We start from the raw sequence: 25227 nt of genomic DNA on the forward strand, positions 1-25227 counted from the left end.
GTTAGAGTTTAGATCAGAAAATAAGTATAAGACAAGCAATCAAAATACAAGTTGTGCCAGAGAATAAATGGGCCATCACCATTCCTGGGCTACTGTGATGGAATGATCATGAGCTACATCTTACTGTGTCCCTTTCTAATGCCATAGTGCCAGTAAAGCATAGATAAAGGGACCTCAGAAGTCTCCTGATCCTAATTTTAATCTGTTCTGTAGCATTCAATAGACATTTTTATTCATGTTTCTTTTTGCCCACCTCCCATGACAGAGAATCCACAGCCTCTCAGGGCAATTCATTCTGACCATAGCCAACTTCCACTGTTAGAAAGTCTTTGCTTAGGTGAAACCAAGATCTAAATTTTAGCTTGTGTCTTTTGCTCTTGCTTCTGCCCTTGAACCATAAAACAAGTCCTATCTTTCTTCTATATGATAGTCCTTTCAGATATTTAAAGCTATTCTGTCTCTAGGTTAAATGGCACAGCAGGATCTTTGGTCCCCTCACCATTCTTCTGTTTGTTTTCTCTGGACCCACTCTATCTTTTCAATGTCCTCCCTAAATCGTGGTGCCCCAAATTGAAAACAATACTGCAAAGTCTGATGGAAGCAGAATAGAGAGGAGTTATAGTGATTATAAAGATAATAGCATTTTAAGGATTGCTATGGGACTATAAAATTTCTCATTCTGTAGAGTTTGCTCCTATTAATGCATACTATGAAAACACTGGAGCAGCTAGATGGCACAATGGATAGAGTGCTGGGACTGGAGTCAGGACATCATTTTCAATTCAAATCTGGCCTCTGATACCTACTAGCTGATCCTGGACAAGTCACTTAACCCTGTTTGCCTCTGTTAATTCATCTGTAAAATGAGCAGAAGAAGGAAATGGCAAAGCACTCTAGGATCTTTGCCAAGAAAACCCCGAAGTCCATCACAAAGAGTCAGAAAGGCAAAGTTAACACTTGCCTTTTGGCTAACACCACACTATTGACTCATTCAAGAGAATTCCACAAAGTCTTTTTCATTTTAACCTCACTTCACCCATCCTATAATCTATGCAGTTGGTATTTTATTCTCAAATATAAGACTTGAATTTTATCTTTATTAAACTGTGCCCTATTGGATTTGACTCATGATTCTTTCCTTTCACATTTTTATCTTTATCAAAAAGAATAGATATGGAGATGGTACCATGATTTCATTAGGATAGAAAACTGCTAGATAAGCAAGTTGTACCAATAAAGACAACCCCTTCTCTACCATTTCTAGTCTTAGAGAATTTTCTAGACTACTGAGCAGCTAAATGATTCGGTTATTGCTGAGAGTCCATTGTTATTGAGATTCAAAACCATGTCTTTTTCTTTTTTTTCTTTTTTAAGATTTTTCAATTTCAAACTCTTTCTTGTCCCCCATCCAGTAAGGAGGGAAGAAAAATAAATCATGTTATAAATATGTAGTTATGTACAGCAAGTTCACGCATTTATTGTGTCAGGAAGGAAGGGGAAAAATAAAAGGAGAGGAAGAAGAAAGGAAAAAAGAAAGAAGGAAAGAAGAAAAGATAAAGAAAGAAGGAAGGAAAGAAAAGAAAAGAAAGTGAAAAGGGAAGGAAGAAAAGATGGAGGAATAAAGAAAAGATGAAGAAAAAATAAAGAAGGAAAGGAAAAGAAAGGAGGAAAGAATAAAAGAAAAAAGACAAGGATGAGAAAGAAAATGAAGAAAAGAAAGAAAAGATGGAAGGCAAAGGGAAAGATAAGGAAAAAGGAAGAAGGGGTAAAAAGAAAGGGGAAGATGAAAGATGGAGGAAAGAAGAGAAAGAAAGACTAAGTCACATAATTTTTATGTCATCATCATTTACAAATATTTCCACACATGGTAGCCACCTCCCTAAACAAAAATCTCCGACCTCCCTTTACTCACCCTAACTTCTTTGCCTAAAGCTATTCTTCATCTGCATCACAACTCCAATCCCTCTACCTCTCCATGCTTTCAGCCATTACCTTTGTTCTAACCTCACTTTCCTGGAAACTCTTGCAGATCTTGATCCTAGTTTAAATACACATTGTCCTTTACTCTTAAATCTGTCACCCTGTGACTACTCATCCCTTACCAAAGGTCAGCCCTAGCTTCCTCTCTACCATTTTTCTTAGCTCCTACTCAACTCTTACTGAATGAACCTGGAAGATGTCATATGAAATAGAAAGCAATGGAAGAGGAGAAGAGGAGTTTAATATTGTGTTAAACCCTTTTTACAAATTATCATTTGATCCTCATAACAGTTCTGTGAGGAAGGTGCTATTATAATTCCCATTTTACAGTTGAAGAAATAGAGGCAAATAGAGATTAAGTGATTTGCCTAAGGTCACTCAGCTATTAATTACCTGAAGTAAGATTTGAACTCAAAAAGATGAGTCTTCATGACTCTATTCTCTACACCACCATGATTTATGAATTCATACTATCTAGTGTTCTCTTGGTTCTGTTCATTTTACTCTTTATTATTTTATCATCATTTCTTATAGGCACAGTAATATCCCATCACAGTCTTTTACCACAACTTGTTCAGTCATTCCCTAACTTCAACTGGGACCTCCCAGCAACAATCTAATTGATTCCTTATCTCATTTTCCACTAAAGCTATTACAGAATTCTTTTCCTTCTCTCAATCTCCTGCACATTCTCCTCCTAATTTTCTCTGCTAAGGAGCAGCTTTTTATTTTATGGAAGCAAGTGAGGCTATTTGACATGAGTTCCCTCTTTCCCTCTTCATTTCACAACCTCTTGATATCTTCTTCTACCCCCTATGTCTCTTTTTCTTTCTGTCTCTGTCTTTGTGTCTCTTTGTCTCTTTTTGCTTTCAGTCTGTCTCTGTCTTTCTCTGTCTCCTTTCCTTTATGAAATGACCTTTCTCCTTACTGAGACATACCCCCCTCTCCAGGTGCTCTTCATGCTATTCCCTCTAGTCTCTTCCAGCAGATTCATCCACTATCTCTGTGTATTCTCTCACTTGGTGATCTCATCAACTCCTCTGGGTTCAATTACCATCTGTATACAGATGATTCCAGCACCACATGACCATCTGCCTATTGTATATTGTGAACTGGATATCCCATAGTCATCTTAAACACAGCATGTTCAAAACAGAACTCATTATCTTTTCGTACAAACCCATCCCTCTTTGGACCTTCCCTATTGCTATTACAGGCATCTCTAGCCTCCCATTCTTTCAGATTTGCCACCTTGATTTTATTTTTGATTCATCTCTCATTCAAAGTAAATAGCCAATCAAGTTGCAAAATCTTGCAATGACTTTCTCTGCAACTTCTTTCTTCTTTCCATGCACCATTTTCATTCATGTCCTTATCACCTCTTACCTGAACAATTGCAATGACCTTATAATAGGCCTATTTAACTCAAGTCCCCTCCCCCCCACACTCCAATCCATTCTCTACAGCTGCCAAAGTAATTTTTCTAGAGCATATGTCTGACCATGTCAACACCCCTACTCAGTAAATGCCAATGACTCTCTGATATCTCTAGAATCAAATATAAATTTATCTGTTTGGAATTTAAAACTTCACAACTTGGCACCTTTCTAGCTTTCCAGCCCTTTAACATATTATTCTCCTCCATTCATTCTCTAGTTCTGCCATACTGGTCATCTCCCATCTGTGTGAGTTGGCACAAACTCTTCCCCATGTTCAAATTTGTGTTTCTCTCTCTCTCTCTCTCTCTCTCTCTCTCTCTCTCTCTCTCTCTCTCTCTCTCTCTCTCTCTCTCTCTCCCTTCCTCCCTCTTTCCCTCCCTTCTTCCTGCCTCCTTGCCTCCTCTCTCTGCTTTTTTTCCCTTTGTCTTTCTCTCTGTGTGTCTTCCTATCTCTGTTTTTTTGTGCCTCTTTTTCTCTCCTTTCTCTATCTCTTCATCTCTGCCTCTCTCTCTTTCTCTTTCCCTCTTAGGGCTTGTGTGTGTGTGTGTGTGTGTGTGTGTGTGTGTGTATGTTTCTCTGTTTTTCTATCCATCTACCTCTCCATCTATGTTTTTGTCCCTATCTCTGTCTTTCTTTGTCTCTTCCTTTCTCTGCCTCTCTCTGTTTCTGCCTTTGTCTCTGTCTCTTTCTCCCTCTGTATGTGTCTCTCTGTCTGTCTTTCTTTCCCAACTTTCACTTTTATGAATTCCTTGTCTTCCTTTAAGACTCAACTCAGCACCATTTCTTTAGGAAGCCTTTCCCCTTCTAGTCAGGATTGTTGCATTTATTATACTGATGTCCTTGGCACCCAACACAGGACCTGGAACATTATAGACCCTTAAAAGAATTATTACAATTTCAGTCATTTCTGACTTTTTGTGACCCCATTTTGGATTTTCTTGGCAAAGATACTGGAATGATTTGCCACTTCCTTCTCCAGCTCATTTTACAAATGAGGAAATTGAGACAAACTGGGTTTCTTCAGTTTCCTCAGTCAGACAGCTAGTATCTGAGGCCAGATTTGAACTAAGGAAGATGAGTCTTCCTGATTCTAAGCCAATGCTTTATCCACTGCTTCATAAAGCTGCCTTAGAGATTGTCTACTTCAACTCTCATTTCTTGAATTCTAATCTAGATTAACTTTACTGGTCTTTGAAGCCTCTAACTCTATCTGGGAAAAAGTTCATCCTTTTATTAATAGATGTTTCAAAGCATTTGAGGGGGGGCATGTGGAGGATATCTAATATATCTTCCTTACCCCATTAATCTTTTTTTCAGTGATGCCAGGCTCTTTAATCTCATACATTCTTTCAGGGTGATGAGTCCTGATTTGGCAAGTCTCATACTAGGCTAAGGAGGGGAAGCCAACTAATTGGATCTAAGGGGGGGAGAAAAAGGCTTTATTTACATAAATGTACTTTTAATTACACATGCCAACAAAAGAAGAAAATGGAAGAGGGTAGAAAAAAACACACAATGGTCACAGGGATGCTAAGCAAATAAACATCATTTGTTTTCGAATTTGATTTGCTTAATTTACTACATTATTCCTAAGAACTAAAGGCTACATTAACATATTAGAACATTTTCTCTCCCATTTAGTTGTGATTCTTTCAAACCTCTCATGTGAAAAGCTTGTGAATATATGAACAGCCACCATATGAAACATGATCACACTTGCATTAAAGTGGCAGGTTATAGCCACAGCTTTCACAAAGATATAAAGTTGTTTATGGAGGTTTCGACTTTTTTTGGATTGTATAGATCCAGCAACTTGAAAATATTGCCTCGAACCATTACTATGGTTAATCTTGGTGGAGTTTTCACAAATTCACCATTCCTAAATGGTGATAATGGCTAAGTCATTCTTTTAGGCACCTAGGTGGTACAGCAGAAAGAACACTGGACTGTGAATCTGGAAGATTTATCTTCATGAGTTCAATTCTCTTTACCTCAGTTTTCCCATCTGTAAAATGAACTGCTCCCGTATCTTTGCCAAGAAAACCCCAAATAGGTTCACAAAGAGTCAGATACAACTGAAATGACCCCATAAAAGCACTATTTTAGATCAGTGCTTCTGCAAACAGGTTCCAGGATATAAGAAAAGTATGTTTCTAAAGTCTCACTGATGTGACTAGAATAAGCTAGAATTTTCAGTTCTGGTTCCATGAACTTCCCTTTATGATCTAGTTCAAAGATCATTCATGATCACATGTATTTCATGTCTTTGTTTTGTTACCTCCTCACACACCCCACCCCTAGACCTTCCTGAGTAAAAATCCAGATCCAGTCCATCTCTTTAATCTAGAAAAACTGAGTGAAAGGGACTGTGCTACATCCTAGATTCTCTTCAAGGGTTAAGAATCTATACCAAGATTCATTTCTGTCATCCTTTGCTCTCCTCTCTTTCCTTTCTTCTTTCCTAGTCTTATCATTTTTCATCATATCTATTTCTTGTCCAATACTCTCCCTTTTAGTGACTTCACCCACTCTCATGGTTTCAATGGAAACACCCTTTAATTTCTGAATATCTAATTCTCATCTCTCCTTGAGATTCATGATGGCCATTGAATATTTCTCCATCGCCTCAGACTTAACATGTCAAAAATAGAACTCATCACCTTCCTCCTAAACTCTGCCCTTCTTTTCACCTTCTCTCTCTCTGTTGATAGCAATACTATTCTTCTAGTCAATCTCAAGATATTTGTCATCTTTGACACTTTTCCCCTCCTACAGCTACATATACAGTCAATTTCCAAAGTGCATTGATCCTACCTCTGCAATATGTCTAAATGAATGTGATTTTAAAACATAATATTTCTCTCCCCCTCCTCAGAACTATCAAAATAAATGTTTACCATATTATTCCCCATGTTATTTTTAGTAGCTTTTTCTTACTTGTCAAGTCAAATAAAAATTCTTTGCTCACATCCTTCTAACCTCATGGCAAACTATTCCGTTTCATGCACTTTCTATCACAGACAAACTGGATTATTGGTTACTCCTCAAATTCATCTTCCTTTTCCTTACCTCCATGAATTCACTATAACCATTCCTATTTTTGGAAGAGACTTTTCTATGAAAATCATTCTCTTCTTTCAAGGTCCAACCCAGATTTAATATCTCAGCTTAGGTGAGAGATAAGAACTAGCCATTCAAAATTAGAAGTCCACTACAGGGGCAGCTAGGTGGCGCAGTGGATGAAGCAATGGCCCTGGAGTCAGGAGTACCTGGGTTCAAGTCCAGTCTCAGACACTTAATAATTACCTAGCTGTGTGTCCACTTAACCCCATTTGCCTTGCAAAAAAAAAAATCTAAAAAAAGTCAACTACATAGAGTTGATCAATGAAGCTAAGGAAGGCACTAATCTCAGCTTCTTCATGATTTCTCCTCATTTCCAATTTTTGTCCATGTATTTCTATTAATCATACATAGAGAGGGTTAAGAGGAAGGTAAAAAGAAGGACAGTTTAGGAAGAAGGTGATGAGTCCTATTTCTGACATGTTAAATTTGAGGTGCTGAAGAAATATCCAATGGCCATCATATATACATATATATATATATATACGTATTATTTTATATATACATATTGTTTTATATATATATATATATATATATATATATATATATATATATATATATATGGAGAGAGAGAAAGAGAGAGAGAGAGAGATGTAGGATTGGCATTCGAGCAGATGAGAACTAGATATTCAGAAATTGGAAGGTGCTTCCATTGAAACTACAAGAGTGTTTGAAGTCATTAAAGGAGAGAGTATTGGATGAGAAAAAAGAGATGATGAAAAATGATAAAACTAGGAAAGCAGAAAAGGAAGAGAGGAGAGCAATGGAGGGAAGACATGAGTTTTGGTAAAGATTCCTAACCTTAAGAGGGTTAAGAAGGAGTTAAACATTTATATGATGCCTACTCTGCGGCAGCTGGATGGAACTGTGAATAAAGTACTTGACTTAAAGTCAGGAGTCTCATCATTCTGAGTTCAAATGCAGCTTAAAACACTTGCTAAACATGTGTGGACAAGCCACTTAATCATACTTGCCTCAGTTTCCTCATCTGTAAAATGGGCCGGACAAGGAAATGGCAAACTACTCCAATATCTTTGTCAAGAAAGCTCCAATTAGGTTACCAAGAGTCCAACATGACTGAAAAACAACTGACCAACAGCAACTCAGTGTCAGATATTGTGTTTTACAAGTATTATCTCATTTGATCCTCACCACGATCCTATGAGGTAGATTAATACTCATTGACAATTTTTAAAGCACTTTAAAGTTCAAAAAAAGTTATTTTATTTATATAGTTTCAACTGAATTTCTTTATAACTCCTGAGAGAGATTATTCCAGATATAACTTCCATTTTACAAATAGGGAAACTGAGGCTCAGGGAAGATGACAAAAACAGATATTGAATCTCAAAGTTTGAACACAGATGATTCCTACATGAGGCCCAGCATTCTATCTACTATGGCATAATGCTTCTCAAGGAGAGACAAACAGTGCCCTGGAGTTCTTGTTCTACCTGTTAGTAGACCAACTCAATCACCTCTTTTCTAGTAAGATTTATTCTTGATAATAGTGATATAATGCTAAAAACTTATACTGCCATGCATCTTTTTGCTGTCCTTTCAATTTTCCATAATTTTGACTCTTCTGAAATGGTGGTTTGTAGTGATGTTCATGATTCCTAACTATATAGACTCACAGGAAAATGGCAATCTTCAAATATTGGACTTTTGTAGCAAAGCAGAGCTTAAAGTTTTTGACCTGCAGAAAAATTTTAAGAAGCACACCTTTTTCCTTTTATTTTGCAAAGGAAAACTAAGGAAGTGCAACTGAAGATATTGGATATTACATTTATTGTCAGACTTGAAAGACAATATGTTGTTGACTAGTTTTGCTGACCTTTTTTTAAGTTTTAATTTGTATTTTTTGGATATAAGGGATAATTTAATGGGTAGGGAGGGGATACATTCAAAAATGAATGTGATTTTAAAACAAAGTATTTCAATACAAATTTTCTAAAAGAAAATCATATCCACCTAAATTCTATTTGCATAGTAAAAATTGTATGGGCAAGGGGGTGGCTAGGTAGCGCAGTGGATAGAGCACCGGCCCTGGAGTCAGGAGTACCTGAATTCAAATCCGGCCTCAGACACTTAATAATTACCTAGCTGTGTGGCCTTGGGCAAGCCACTTAACCCCATTTGCCTTGCAAAAACCTAAAAATAAAAAAAAAGGAAAAAAAAGGGGGGGGTAGCCACAGAGAATTCCTCAGGATTGAAGGCTTTCTGAGAAACTCACTCTGGGATTAATAATTTGAATTTATAGATTCAAGGGTCTAAATTACCTAGCAAGACCCCTTGGAGAAAGTGGCCTTTAATTTGGACTTTAAGTGATAAGATTTGGCCTAGTAGAATAAAAAGGTAGAAATAAGCCAACCAGAATGTTATTGCTAGACATTCATAGTCATAAAATATGTATGTAACCAGCATTTTGGAGCCAGAGTTTATTTCACAGAAGTTAGCCTCCTTTCCCATCATTCCCACATTTTATGATTGGCAATCATGATGTAGGTACTCCTAATGTATTTTCATTTACTGATGCTCAATATCCTTCCTGGTGTCCTGTAACCATCATAAATCAACTTTGTTTCTCATTACAGAGTCTGTAATTCCAAGCAGTGGAACATTTCATGTGAAGTTGCCCAAGAAGCACAGTGTGGAGCTTGGAATCACCATAAGCTGTAAGTAAACTCAGTTTCTTAAGATTGTTTGATCAAAGCAACAAAAGAAATCGCCTTATATTTTCCAAGGGCTTACTGGTGTTGTAAATTTTATTTAATGGAAGATCACTAAATTTTACTTACTGGAAATTTTATATAAGAATTTTACATATGAAGTTTTACTTATCGGAAGTTTTCTGAATTGGTATATATATATATATATATATATATGTATATATATATATATGTATATATATATATGTATATTTGAAAAAAATGGTAGATGTAATCACAGCAAATGGGATTCCAAAGAAGGCAGAAATGTAATAAACTTCTCTCCCTTCTGTCTTATTGTGTATGGGCTGGCAGAGATTCCACAGGAATACCTACATCAACTGAACTTCCAAGGAAGAAGGAAGGAAGGCAGATAGGCTAGGTAGATTAGAAAATTAACAGATAGGTAGGAGAGAAAAAGACAGAGAGAGAGAGACAGACAGAGAGAGAGAGAGAGAGAGACAGAGAGAGAGAGAGAGAGAGAGAGAGACAGAGAGACAGAGAGAGAGACAGAGACAGAGAGAGACAGAGACAGAGAGACAGAGAGATTGACTAAAAGACAGAGACAGAAAAATAGATTTAGTTCAGATAAGAGATTATATAAATAGAACAGATTAAATAGTGATTAGATAGGATAATAGAATGGATCAGATAGATTAGATTAGAATAGTTTAGAGACTAGATAAATAAAATTAGGTTGGATATTGATAGATAAGATAATAAATTGGATAAGATTAGATTAAATCAATTAGAAAAACTTAGAGATTAGATAAACTAATTAAATCAAATATTAGGATAGTTTGATAGATTAGATAAAATACAAAAGCATTTATTATTATGTGCCAGAAACTGATATACACTGAGGATATAAATATATGGAAGTACAATAGTTCCTATGCTCAAGAACCTTGCATTCTAACAGGAGAAGATAGCACACAAAGAAAATCTGGAAAGGAGTCAAATGTGGGTTGGGGTCCTATGTGAGTGACTAAGTAAGGAGTGGCAGAGAAGAGAGCCTGGAAATATAGGTCTCGGGAAGGGATCCAGGGCTGGAATCCAAGATTCCAGTGGGAAGAATTTGAGAATGATGGCTGTGGAGCACAGTGAGGCAACTATTAGGAAGTAATGTGAAACATTTGAATCCTCAACCAAGCCAGCAAGATAATGTAAAATATCACTTGGAACCATGCAAACTAGCCCTTCCTCAGCCTTTGGGAATTTCTTGGCTCTGACCCTCACCCCACAAACAGCCAAACCTGCCTGAAGGCACCAAGGTTTCCATCTGCCTAATTATTCATTCATCAGCAATCACTACTTTTTCTTTCCCTGAAGCTGGGGAATATTGGTGTACAAATTCAGTATCCCAGCTTCCAATTCCACTGATTCCCTCTAGCTACTGCTTAATAAGACAGGATTTCAATAACAGATATGGGGAGAAGGACTTTGTAGACAGAGGGAACATTGTGAAAGGAAATCGTGGGAGATTAGTCTGCAAAGCCAAGTTGGCCAATTGTTCATGATGTCACTAGTCACAATATTGTAATATTAATATTTATAAAATTAATTAATTGATTAATTAATTAATATTTATAAAATAATACTGATCATAAACCAAGAAGCATAATGTTAAGACCAATACCTCAGGGACGGCTCATTTGGATAGCCAACAGCTATTGGGATCATTTAGTAGTGAGTGCTGAGCAGAGCAAATAACACAACTTTCCACTGGTGGTTTGCTGGGGTTGGAGAAGTTAATGAGGACTTATTCCTGATTAGACTTTGAAAGAAATCCCTGAGATCCCATGACACTAGTGTCTCTTCCTGTACCTCGTGGGACCTACCCCATCTTCTGACTCCAGTTTTCTCTGGTCGTCCCCCATGCCTACAGTTCTCTCCCTCCTCATCTTTGTCTCCTGACTTCCTTGGCTCTCTTCAGATCCTGCATAAAATTTCATAGTTTTTTAAAAGTCTTTCCCAGTCTCCTTTCCATTATCTCCAATTGATCCTGTGTTTATACATAATTGTTTAAATGTCATCTCCCCTTCATACTGAGCTTCTTGAGAACAGAAACTGCTTTTGTCTCTCTTTTTACACACTACCTGAAGGATAAAAAGTACTTATTTAATCCATGTTTCTTGATTTCACTGACTCAACAGAAATATAAAACTGTCAAAAATGACCTCCAAATTAAGGCTGTGAATTTTTAATTATAACTCTAAAGATACATATATACACATATTCAAATAAAATTAAATTAGATTTTTAAAAAAAACAGTACTTTATTTTAAAGATCCAAGGTAGGGGATTTATGGCTATTTGACATGGTTTCACATGATCTACCAGCTCTAATCTCAGATGCAAGAAAAAAAAAAAGAAAAGGAAAGTGGGAAGAAAAGGAAAGAAATCTTTCTATATCTACCTTTTTATATCTATCTAAATCTAAATGCATACATGCTATACACATATGTGTATAGGTATGTCTACATATATACATGTTTATGCATATGTGTTATACATGTGTGGGGCAGACGTGTCCTATTCCAGAAACCAAAAACTATCATATTGGGAGGGGATGATGTTAGCCCAAAAGGAAACCATAGCAAAAAGGATGGAACTCCATCAAGAAACTTCTCTGCCCACCAGGAAGGAAAGAGTGCAGAGAGAATAGAAAGCTATTTCTAGGCTCCTTCATAAAGAAGAATGCAAGAGAAAGAACAGAAGTCCTCTGTGTATTTTGCCTATGACCTTCCCACAATTTCTGATCAACTCACTTATGTAATTACTTTTTTTTTTCTCTGTAGCCTGCCATATAGATTGGAGACAAAATGGCACCTTCTGCACTTGGGAATTTAAAGCAGATTTGCTAGTCCTTGGGGGTGATAGCCTTTCTTAAGAAACAGGTCAATTTTGAAGTAAGACGTCTCCATCCTATTAATCTTCTCAGCCACTTCCTCAGCCTTCTTTTCTGAGACAAGTCTGTTCTGCTAAGTGGAGGGGGAGAAGAGAGGATAGTAGGATTTCCTCATTTCCAAATAGCTAGAATGAAGTATGAAAAATAAATTAACACCATTAGGAGTCTCTTAATATGCACTTTTATTTTAACCAACAATAAGATAATTCTGTCTCTATTAAGTTCTTCCCTATAATGTTGAAAATAGACCTGAGTCCTCAAAGCCTTTATCATTGGAGCACAATTTCTGGGAGGTTATCCCAGGAGAGAAACATTTCAGGTCCAGGGATAAGACAACTTAGTTAATTGTGCAGAGCCATATCTCCAGAAGTTTAGTCACCTGCCAGGTAATGACTAAGGTTGGGGATAGGGAAAGAAGAAAGGGAATAACAACTATTACTGAAGTATCTTCTATTAAGGCATAGAAAAGATGATTTTTCCTTCTGACCAAGGGCCATACATACTGATGAAATCCAAAATCATTCCAAGTGTTGAATCAGTGAAGGTTTCTGAGCATAGCACTGAAGTGTATCATTCCAAAGCAGGATAGATAGCAGAGATCATAGGTTATTTGCTAAATGAGTAATTCTTCGGCAGTTTTCACATTTCAGCTCTATTTCAATTAATTATGGTTACTATAAATTTATGTTTCCTCTTTCATATTTTTGTAGTGAAGGATCACAATTAGATCTTGAATTTCATGCTGACCCAAAGCATATTTCTGCATACGATGCTCCCCAATTATTGAATTCTAGGAGTTCACCATCTAACAGAGACTGCAGTAATATGGATAGATATTGAACAGGCATCAACTAAGGCATTTATAATGAGCCGGCAGGATGTCTGCCCCATGTATGAGCCTTTATTTGATGTTAGCCTGGTGATAACATTATAAATCTTTAAACTCTATAGGGAAAGACCCACTGCATTTGTGCTGTTTGATTTTCTTGTTACTCAATAAAATTTCTGTTTCCAAATCAATTGGGTTTTGTGAGTTTGACAAGAGGGGGGAAAGCAAGGAAACTTCTAGATATGTTAGAGTTTCTATCAGAATGGGACCACAGAAATGTACAATAGACATTCCTATTGAGTTTTCACGTCCTCTGAGAACCTGATCCTAGATATTTAACTCTTTCCCCCTTACCCAAACTTTTTCCCTATTTCAGAAAAGAAGCTCTTGTCTCTGAGAGACATCTCATTAAAACATTTCACACTTGGTTTACTGCTCACTCTGCCATGCCTAATTAACTCGGAAATGAGTCACTGTGATTTTGAATGTAGTGAGCAGTTTTAGGCTAATTTTCTTAAGTTCCAGATGAGGCGTTTATAGCACATTAGCATCAGACATTCCTTTTATTGATGTTACTGCTGTAATATGAAGTAATTTATTATAGCATTGTGGGGTTTTTTGTTTTTTGTTTTTAAGGAAAGTGAAATGTCCTAGCAGGACAAAGAGAGTACTCTGGATAAATGTTGAAGGAGGACATTCTGGTCTGACTGATGTTCTCTCCCATCAGATACCAATTTCACTTCATCTTCCCTGTATCCCTCTTTGAATTTGCTCAGAACTCTGTGTACCTCTGACCTGTACTAGATGGTTAGAGAAGTTGAATATAGATTCTCTTTTTCTAGTGACAAAGTAAAAGCTGAATTATACCACCTAGCAATAATTTTTTCCTGTACTCTGTGACTTAGGTAGGCGGATCTTTCTGAGAGAGAGAGTTCAGATCTGCAGAGAGAAGAATAATCACTTTGATGAACCCATTCCCCTCAATTGCCAAATAAATAAGACAAGATGTGGTGTTTTCTGTTTTAAAAAGTTTCTATATAGGGCTTTTATTTTGGGGCTTATTTATTTGTAGAACTAACTAAACTGAAACTTCCTATCATTTCTTAATATAGTCATAAAATTTTTGCTGATGAAAACTTAGCAAATCTATAGTTCTTTCCACATTCCCTTATATTTTAAGTTAGAGAAGGAAAATTGTTATCATTTTTGGCTAACTTTATAGCAAAGCCTATGTTCACAACTCTATCTGAAGGCAAGGAAGAATGAGGAGGAAGAAGGAAAAAGAAAGATGTTTGTCTATGGGTGTGTGTGTGTGTGTACATACATACACATATATATATATATACATATATATAATTATAATCCAAATAAAGTTAAATGGTTTAAAAGTATATATAAGTTAGATAATCTTTTTAACTCCTTGAACAATATTCCTTGGAAAACAGAACCTTGATTCAAGTATCACATGACTTTTAAATGTCCAGGAGAACTTACTGATTTTATAGAAGGGGCTTAGGATTTCAGTTGGAAGACCTGACTTTGAATCCTGGCTCTGCCATTTACTTCCTGTGGAACCCTAGGCAAGTCAAATCAAATCACATCCCTTCTCTAGATTTTAGTTTCATCAACTGCAAAATGAAGGGATTGGATTCAATGTACCCTAAGGTCCCTTCCAGCTCAAAATCAATGATATTTTTAATGTATTGTTTTTGTTCTGAAAAACATAGTTTTCCTATATTTAATAAGAAGATGAGCTTCTTTCATTCTATAGGAGGGAGCAATAGGAAAAAGAGAGAGAAAGAAAAGAAGGAAACCAAGAAGGAGGGAATTTGTGAATAATGCAAGATGACTTTAGCCCAAGGAGTAATCTTTGGAGGCCAGAAAAGAAATGGTCTTTCTCATCCAAAGAGCCAAGGACCAAGGACAGGGAGCCTGTATATCCCTGATCAAAAAATATGGAGTTCTTTACCTTATTTTTGTCATAGACCGCTTTGGCAATCTCAAAATAATATTTTAAATGCAAAAAATAAAATAAAATTCTTTGGATTGGAAACCAATTGCATTGAAATACAGATTTCAAAATATTTTTGAAAAGCAAAACAAATTTCTATTCATTTGTAAGCTCCTGCAGGGCAAGGGCTGTCTTTGTTTTTATTTGTAATCCCCAGGTTTAGCACATAGAGTAGGTAAAGACTAGCATCACTGGTTTGAAAGTTTGCTAAACCTTTTTCAGGTCTGCTCATACACCTTTGGTGTCCACTTCTCACCCAACTCTTACCTGTGGCTTCAAAATATAACATATACAGCAGCTACACCCCAGTAAAACTGTCTTGATAGACAGGCTCACCCAAGTTTTAAACATAAAGACCTCAAACCTATCTATGAGCTAAGGGGGTGTCTACTTCCAATCATGTGAAGACTTCCATTGGTTGGAATGGTTGGATGAGAACAATTTGTTCCACTGAAGATGGCTCAAGCAGATTCTGAGGAATGTTTAGAATATTGAAGATGCCAAAGTCATCCTCTGCATCCTGTGCCATTGCCAGTCCTCCTGGCTTCTGACCTGCCACTGGACTTTGATGACTCTGGAAGAGAGAATGAAGCTGATGACTGTGCAATTCTGCCTCACTTAAATTCAATTTTTGAACAAATCAAGACATCACCCATCACATGATGGTGTCACAGGTCCTTTTATTAAACAAGGATCATCACCACCAACAATAATAAGTATTGATTGAATGATTCGTGGTTTAAGAAATCCTAGTCTAGAATAAACAAAGTTACAGTAAGTTTCTTGCATTTCTAATATCCAGGACAAAGACTCAACTGAATTAGGTAAAGACTAAGAAGAAGATATTCACTTAATATCTGGGGTCTCTAATGCCCAGTCAATCTTCAGTTAATTGTTAAACACTCGTTTTATCACAGATATAGGGCTAAGCAATGGGAATACAAAAAAGAAATAAAAATATAGTCCTTCCCTCAAGGAGTCCAATTCTAATAGGAAAGACAGCACACACAAAAAAATCATAGACAAAATATGTATAGGGTAAATGGAAGGCAATCCCAGAGATAACATACAGCAGTTGGGGGGGGGGGGCAGAAAAGACCTCCTACTTAAGGTGAAGTTTGAGATGAGCCTTGAATAGTAAGTTTCTTGCATTTCTAATATCCAGGACAACAACTCATCTGAATTAGGCAAAGACCAAGAAGGTATTCACTCTAATATCTGGTGTCTCCAATGCCCAGTCAATCTTCAGTTAATTACTAAGCACTCACTTTATCATAGGCATAGGGCTAAGCAATGGGAATATTAAAAAAAAAAAAAGGTAAAAATACAGTCCTTTCCATCAAGGAGTTCACACTCTGTAAGAAAGACAGAACAAAATATGTAGAGTAAATGGAAGACAATCCCAGAGGCAACAGATGGGGATGGGGGAGGGGAGAGGGCAGAAAAGGCCTCCTGCTTGAAATGGGATTTGAGATGAGTTTTAAAAGAAGCCAAAAAACTGGGATGAGGAAAAAGAGCATTGCCTAGAGACTTGGGGGACAGTCAGTGAACAGATAAAGTCAGAGTGTCACAAATAGGACAGCAGGAAGGCTAGGGTCACTGGATTATGCATCATATAGAAGGGAATAATAAATAAGAAAGAAGGAAAGGAAGGAAGAAGTCAGATTGTAAAGGACTTTAGAAGTCAATCCAGGCTTTGAATATTTGATCCTGAAGGTAATAGGAAGCTGCTAATTAGTGTGCAGTGAGGTGATCAGACTTGCTTTTTAGGAAAATCACTTTGGCAGCTGATCAAAGGATGGATTGGAATGGGAAGTGACTTGAGGTGAGGGGACCAATTATTTCAGTGATTCAGGCGTGAGATGATGGCAGCTCTGGAGATGGAGAAAAAGAAATGATGCTTTGAAGGTTGAAACATTAAGACTTGACAATCGATTATATAGTCAACTTGTCTTGAGCTACTATAAAGGAAAGAAGTTTCAAGAAGAGCAGATTTAGCCTCTTAACAGTTTCCTAATTGTTTGTGTGAATTTACAATATTTTGAATTATTTTATTCTACATTAGCTAGAAATCTAGGACTTGGTGCAGCTAAGTGGAGCAGTGGATAAAGAAAAACTCATTTTCTTGAATTCAAATTTGACCTCAGGCTCTTGCTAACTGTGTGACTCTGGACAAGTCACTTAACCCTGTTTGCCTCAGTTTCCTAGTCTGCAAAATGATCTAGTAAAGGAAATGGCAAACCTCTTCACTATTTCTGCCAATAAGCCCCCAAGTGGTGTCACAAAGAGTTGAACACAACTGAAAAATGACTAAACATCTAGAAAAGAGCTTGCCCAAGCATTCAACTCAAAGAGACTGTGGACAATTGAGGAAGAAGGACCAAAGTTTGGGAAAAGAAGGAAATAATTAAGAAATATTAAGGTCTAATTCCTAGAATATGCATATTGGACTAAGTTTAATAAAACCTCTACAACTTGTAAAATTTCCCTTTGGTTCATTGTTGTCATTCCTCTGTATGTTGTGCTAAGTAGTAAAACTGTTAAAATCACCTAAAAGTTGTGAATAATTTTATTCTGCTTGTAGATGTACAGCACTGCCACGTGTGGTATAACACAGATTTCATGGGGTAGGCTTTTGAACAGTTTTCAATCACTGATGCTCATTTCTCTCATTTTACACTGGCTTCTCCCTGTGTCCCCACATGAGGCAAGTAGGTTGCCATACAAAATTAGATTCACTTTCCAGGAAAAAGAAGTCATTTCAGACCTAAAAGAAACTGAGTATCTGACCTCAAAATAATTCAAGTAGTCCTTTCTTATCTTTTATTCATTTCTAGTTGGGTTTTCACCATAATCTGTATTGGTGAAGGAGTCCTTCCACATACAGAAAATTCTCTGTTCAATCGGTTTCTCCTCCCTTTTCCATTCTCCCTACCATCATCTTAACTCAGGACCTTATTACCTCTTGCCTAGACTCCTGCAATAGAGATCTACATTATTTTCTTGTTTCTGATTTTTCCTACTCCAATCCATCTTACACTGTGTTGTGAGATTAATCTTGTTAGAATATGCTTCTTCATATGTGCCTCCCTTGATCGAAAATCACCATGATTTCCCCTTTGCTTAGAGGATAAAGTCCACATTCCTTATCCTGAGACTGAAAATCCTTCATTATTATCACCAGCCTATCTTCTGAGCTTGAGCTCCCACTTCGATTCTTAGTGCTTAACTAATATTCAATGAATTTAAATATGTTGTTGTTCATTTGTTTCAAATCATGTCCAACTCTTCATGACCCCATTTAGGATTTTCTTGGCAGAGATACTGAAGTGGTTTGTGATTCCTTCCCTGGTTTATTTAACAAATGAAGAAACTGAGGCAAGCAGGGTTAGGTGACTTGCCCAGGGTCACACAACTAATAAGTCTCTAAGGTCATATTTGAACTCAGAAGGATGATTCTTCCCAATTTGGCACTCTATCCAATGCACCACCTAACTGCCCTTATGAGGTTTAATTTTAGTGAATCGAATCATATCTGTTCCTTTATTCTAATATTGAAGCCAAACTGTCTCTCAATATATCTTTTGCATTCCCACCTCCACACTTTTGCTGATTCTATTCTCTCTGTTTTGAATGTCCTTCTTTCAAATTTCTACCTGTTTAAATTCTATCTGTCCTGGCTTCAAAAATGTTTTCACAGTTAAGATTGCTAACTGTATTCCCTTCCATGCTATTTTTCTACTGCTTATTCTATTCTCTCTCTCTCCTTTTACCCTGTCTCTCCTCAAAAGTGCCTTGCTTGTGATTACTGCCTCCTGTAGTTCCACCCTCCCTTCTATCCACTCCCTCCTTCTTTCATCCCCTTCCTCTCTTACTTTCCTGTAGGTTTTAATGTTATTTTATTTATTTTTCCAATTACATGCAAAGATAGTTTTCAACATTCATTTTTCTGTAAACTTTTGAGTTTCACATTTTTCCACTCCTCTTTCCACTCCTTCCCGTTACCCATGACAGTGAGTAATCTGATATAGGTCATACATGTACAATCATATTTAATACATTTTGGGGCAGCTAGGTGGCACAGTGGATAAAGCACTGGCCCTGGAGTCAGGAGTACCTGGGTTCAAATCTGGTCTCAGACACTTAATAATTACCTAGCTGTGTGGCCTTGGGCAAGCCACTTAACCCCATTTGCCTTGCAAAAAAAAAAAACTGAAAAAAATTACTTGTCATATTTATAAGTGAGGGAAAATTTCATGACTAAACAAGAGATAGAAAAGTTCAGAGGAGATAAAATGAATAAATATAAATAAATGATTATAAAAATAAAATTATAAAATTAAAAATATAACCAAAATAATCAATATAACCAAAATTTGAAGAGAAGTATGTAAAATGGAAAAAAAAAACTTTGCAACTAGTTATTCTTGTAAAGTTACCATTCCTAAAATAGATAAGGAAGATCCCATATTTAATACATTTCCATATTAGTTGTGGCAGAAGAATTAGAACTAAAGGGGGGAGAGGATAACATATTTCTTTACCCAACTGAGAATGTATTTTATTCCCTCTTCCTTTCTGTCCTTAATATTCTCTCTCAGAGACCTTAATGAACCTCAATGAAGTCTTCTCTGAGACTATTTTGGAAGATTTTTCATACCTTCCTCTAAAGGTCCCTAGTACCTAAGGTGGTGCATTGGATAGAGTGTTATGTCTCATGTCTGAAAGACCTGAGTTTATATAGACTTCTTCACTGTGTGGCCCTGAGCAAGTCACTTTAATCTCTATCTGCCTCAGTTTCCTCTTCAATAAAATGGAAATGATAATAGCACCTATCTCGTAGGTTATTCTGATGATAAAATATTTTATGTAAACCTTTAAAGTATTATGCAAATGCTAACAATTATTATTATTATTTCTGGATTTTATGAATTCTACTTTGTATACTAGTTATTTGTAACTTTATTTTATTGCCCCCTAACCCGTGACATCATACCCTTCTTCTGGAGAATGGCTCTATATTACATAGCGCCATAAATACAATGTGCTTTCAATTGACATTTTTCAGGTTATTTGAACTGAAAGTGGACCAAGAGCATTTTTGGCGGGTATTACTCTAGTTAAGGAAGAGATCACCAGAGGCCAGAAATGCTCCCTTTCTTTTTTTTAAGGAGGCAATTAAGGTTAATTGACTTGTGCAAGGTCACACAGCTAGGAAGTGTCAAATGTCTAAGATCATATTTGAACTCAAGTCCTCCTGATGCCAGAGTCCATCCTTTATACTGCACTAACTGCCCCATGCTACTAAATGGTACTCCAACCTTGAAGTCAGGAGAACTTGAGTTCAAATCCAGTCTCAGACATTTGATCCTTACTAGCTGTATGACCTTGGGAAAGTCACTTAACCCTGACTGCCAGGGTCATGTCCAGTCATCCTGATTCATATCTGACCACTGGACCCAGTTGACTCTGGAGGAGAAAGTGAGGCTGGTGACCTAGCACAGCATCCCCCATTCAAATCCAATTCACTTGCTTGTCATGGCATCACCTTCCTGATGTCATGGTCTTCTTTGGAAATCAAGGACAAACATCATCCTAAGGTCCTCTGAGTCAGCAGATCAATAAGAATGAGTCTCTATTGACCCAGGGGTCAATAAAAGCACTGCTTTTTTCCCCTCAAAACACAAGTCCTGTTGAGGCTCATATTGAGGCACATGTTGAGGCACAGATAGTCCTGAAATTTCAGGGAGACTCAGCACACATTTGCCAGGATGCAACCCCAGTTATTTCACTTGTATTCATAAATGCACCAACTTCTAAAAAGTCTCTAGGGATGCTTTCCTTGGTTACAAAGGTAGAAGAATCAGGTCTTACTATCTTCCCTTCGCTATTGGTTTTGATCAGAGACCAGGTCAATGGAACATAATTTTGGTGGGGGGAGATATTGATTGTTGGGTGGTAGTCATATATCTTGGCAACATGTTTTATAAACATATTGGCAGATTCTGAAAAAAAAATGTTTGCTCAAGATACATGAGTTACTTTTTGATTTATATGACCTATGCCCAGAAAAAGAGGCAGTGATAAAATATGGTAAGAATAAAAATCATGAGAAGTCGGTCATTCATAGCATAAAAAATTATGCAAAATTACTCTAGGGAGGAATTAACATCTGAATTCATTATTATGGTAGGGATTTCTGTTATGTACTTAGTAGGAAGAATAGAGATAGGGACTTGATTATGATTTCACTGCTATGGGGATCTCCTGGTAATAAACTCCCTCTACCAATGCATAATAGCCCCCTTTCTGCAACTTCTACTATTAAGATAAGTAGTCTGAATCCACATAGATAGTATGTCAAATGATGTCTTTCAGAATCTGAGGCCATCTATCTCTCCTCTTTGCCTCAGGTTTTGCTGAATAATACCTATGCCTGGAATATGTCATCCCACCTGTTTAAGTTTTGCCCGTCTCTCAAAATCTATCTCAGGTGTCCCCTCACAAGAAGGGGGGTTGTTTCTCTGATCCCATTCCACTTCTTCCTTTGTCTAGCTGGAATTGATCTCTCTTTCATTTTATAGTGTTTGGGGGAGGCAGCTCCTGGGATAGCATATGAATGAAATATCATATTTAAGACTATTGCTACTTTGAGGCACGGTATAAATATAAATGATCACTACTGTTGTTATTGATGTGATTTCAGTGACTGAAACAAAAAAATACTGAAACCCAACCATTATAAAGGAGATTAAATAGCTTTCTTAGTAACTCTGAAGGATAATGATGATGATGATGATAACACCAGTGTGTGTCCAGATACAACCAGGTGGGGACAAAATATTACTGTCAGGGAAACTAAATATTCACTTACTAGGACATGTTAAGAATCTTATCACTCTAGAGTTATAATCAAGATTTATGGTTATACCATCTGTCAAATAAAACAGCACTTTTAAAAATAGCCCAAGGAATATAGTTTTATGAGTAAAATCAATTTAATATATCACTAATTTTTTTCTTTCTTTCTCTTTACAGCACCAGCGAGTAGGAAACCAGGAGATCCCCTTGTTATCTCAGATATCAAGAGAGGCAGTGTGGCTCACAGGTGAGACAATGGGTAAACTAGCTAGTCTAGGCTTAGATGAATCTCAAATTAATAGCTAATTGGATCTCTGTTCTGTCAGTAATTGATTTCTATATATAGTGTAGTCCTCATTTAGGCAAGGAGTTTTCCATGAATGTTTCCCCTTCTATGGGCCCAGCATATGTTTTCTTTATTCACTTGACCTAAAAATGAGCTTGGCTCTTCTTATAATAAGCTACTCTAAAGAGATATTTTTCTTTGTCTATTCAATTCCCACCCAATCTTCTATGACCTAAAGATGAGCTTGGCTCTTCTTGTAATAGCTACCCCATAGAGATAATTGTATAACAGAAAAAGCCAACCCCATACTAGGTTCTTTCCTCCCTGGCTCAGGCAGATAAAACCTTTTAGAGAAGCTCTGGTTGGCACAGAGACCCACCAAACCTGAAGTGAGATCCACTGATAGATGCCAAAGCTTGTGTGTTCTAAGCACAGAGGATCTCACTTAAGAAGCAGAGCCAATTCAGGGGTAGCCTTAGAGTTTAGAGCAAAAAAAAAAAATGTTCCCTAAAATGCTTAGCTCAGATTTGGGACATTAAAGTCATTTCCAACTCCTAAGTAACCATTATTCTACCTGTCATAAGCCCCAGAACACTCAGCTGGACCCCTTGTCACTCCATTCCAGAAATTCATGTGATTCATTGAACGGTTTTAAATAACGAAGGCTTCCCAGTCACAAATCACTAGTAAACAGGCAGCTTGGCAGTGCAGTAGATAGAACACTGGCTTTGGAGTCAAGAGGATCTGAGTTCAAATCCAGATCAGACACTTAAGACTTGTGAGACTCTGGACAAGTCATATACCCCTGACTGCCTCCAAACAAAACAAATTACTAGTAAAATCATTAGATACCACTTCAGTATTTCACTTTCCCAAATCTTCCCCCAAGTAGTCTTTCTACACCTGATGACTGGCAAGAGATAACAGGCAAATAAATAATTTTAATATAATAATTATTATTAATTCTGTATTACATTTAATTATTAATATAATAAAATTTAAAATAAATGAATTAATTATGCTGCAAGGCATTCTTGATCAGGGTAGAATGCAGCCCCTTCCTTTGTCTTTCTGCTACAGAATGAGAACTGTATATCAATCAATAAATCAACAAGCAGTGAGCTCTTATAATGAACAAAGCACATTACATATATGTGTGTATAACACACACACACACACACACACACACACACACACACAAAATGGAAACCACTCGAATCCCTTAAGGAGTTTTCAAACCTAGGGGACCAGGGAAAGAGGGAAGAAATTACATATAAATCAGTAGGTACATTTATAATTGATTTAGGAATATAAGGAAAATAAAAAAAGGAAAATTTAAATGACTGAAGAATAAGAAGGAAAGACCTCATGCAGAAGGTGACTGAGTATAATCTACCTAGTGCCTAAACCAATTAGTTTCCTGTTTATTTAAAGCAGTAATAAATTTAATATTTTTAAGACCTGGTAGCTAATGTGATAGCTAAGCACATCCCAAATTCAGGCGGTTCCCCCCCCCAAAAAAAAAATCAAAAAGCCCAAAAGACAATTGTAAAGAAGATATTTTTAAATTGAAGAATTATTTTCCTTTGAAATCTGTATTATTTTATATTTTTTACTTTTATAATATATTTAAAATATACAATATGATAAATATAGTATAAATATTTAATGATAAACTTAAACAGTCCACTTTAGTGGTACCAATTCATCAAGTACTTCAATTCTTCTTTTCACAGGACTGGGACCCTAGAACTTGGGGACAAACTGCTGGCCATCGATAACATCCGACTGGACAACTGCTCCATGGAAGATGCAGTTCAGATTCTCCAACAGTGTGAGGAACTCGTGAAGCTTAAAATTCGTAAAGATGAAGATAATTCTGGTACTAATCACAAACTTAATTATGGTTGATTTTTGGAATCTTGTCTTCCAGCTTTAGAAAACTTTCAGTCTTGTGTCATGGATGGTTGCTAGATGTGTGTTAGGATGGTGATACAGATTCTTAATATGGGCATTTTCTCAATTACAAATATGCATAGTAAGATAAGCTAAGGGGTTTTGATATTGATGAGGGATTTTTTATTCACGTCTGACTCTTTGTGACCCCATTTGGAGTTTTCTCGGCAAAGATATCAGAGTGTTTTGTCATTTCCTTGTCCATCTCAGTTTACAGATGAGGAAACTGAGGCAAACAGGGTTAAGTGACTTGCCCAGGGTTACACAACTACTAAGTGTCTGAAATCATATTTAGACTCAAGAAGATGAGTACCACAGTGGATAGAGTGCTTGGAAACAGGAAGATTCATCTTCCTGGGTTCAAATCTGACCTCTGATATTTACTAGCTGTATGATCCTGGTCAAGTCATTTAACCCTGTTTCCCTCACATTCTTGCCATCTGTAAAATGAGCTGAAGGAGGAAATGGAAAATCACTACAGTATCTTTGCCATGAAAACCACAAATGGGATCATGCAGAATTGGACATGCCAGAAATGACCAAACAAGAAACATATTCAGCATTTCCATCCTCAATCGAAAAGCTACCTACACCTTAGTAATAAGATCTCATGAAACCTGAGATGAAGCAATGTGTGATTCAGTTTCCTGGGTCCTCCTTTTCTTTCTTTCTTGTTACTTTTTCTGACTTTAGTCAAATGCACTCTTTACTGTACCAGCAATGGCTGGTTTTTGCTCCTGCCCAAAAGTTATTATATTAGCAGCTTTCTGACTGACTCTTCCATGGCATTTTTGTTCTATCAGTTCCCACAGGTTTCAGTACAGGCATCTATGTTGCCCATGTGTTTCCTTCTGCTTGCCACCCTTGTATCAAGCCGTTGTCTCTATTAACCCTGACAGATCCTAGGATCTTTGAAAGGATCCTTGGCAAGAACTTTGTCCTTCAAGATGTCTCTTGCAGTTATTGATGACTCAGCCTTCCAGCTTTAAACTTCATGCTACCCCTTATTAGATTCATCTGTATTCATAGCTGCATTCTTCAAACTCAACCCTTGCTGGGGTTTTAGTTTTGGTTTTTCTTTTCTATTTTGGGTTTATTCGTGGAGAGAACCCTCCATCAGATA

At 36.8% G+C, this 25227-nt stretch overlaps 1 protein-coding gene across 7 annotated transcripts in view; it reads left to right on the forward strand.

Annotated features, from left to right (window-relative positions):
- GRIP1 (glutamate receptor interacting protein 1) overlaps positions 1 to 25227 on the forward strand; it is a 739827-nt gene that overhangs the window by 636526 nt on the left and 78074 nt on the right. For all 7 annotated transcript variants that reach the window (XM_074226201.1, XM_074226202.1, XM_074226203.1 and 4 more), the window contains 3 exons: positions 9137 to 9217; positions 22040 to 22109; positions 23885 to 24030. In XM_074226201.1, the coding sequence (XP_074082302.1) occupies positions 9137 to 9217; positions 22040 to 22109; positions 23885 to 24030 (297 nt within the window). The remainder of the gene's footprint in view (positions 1 to 9136; positions 9218 to 22039; positions 22110 to 23884; positions 24031 to 25227) is intronic.

This window comes from Macrotis lagotis, chromosome 2, assembly GCF_037893015.1.
Source record: "Macrotis lagotis isolate mMagLag1 chromosome 2, bilby.v1.9.chrom.fasta, whole genome shotgun sequence".
Lineage (NCBI taxonomy): Eukaryota > Metazoa > Chordata > Mammalia > Peramelemorphia > Peramelidae > Macrotis > Macrotis lagotis.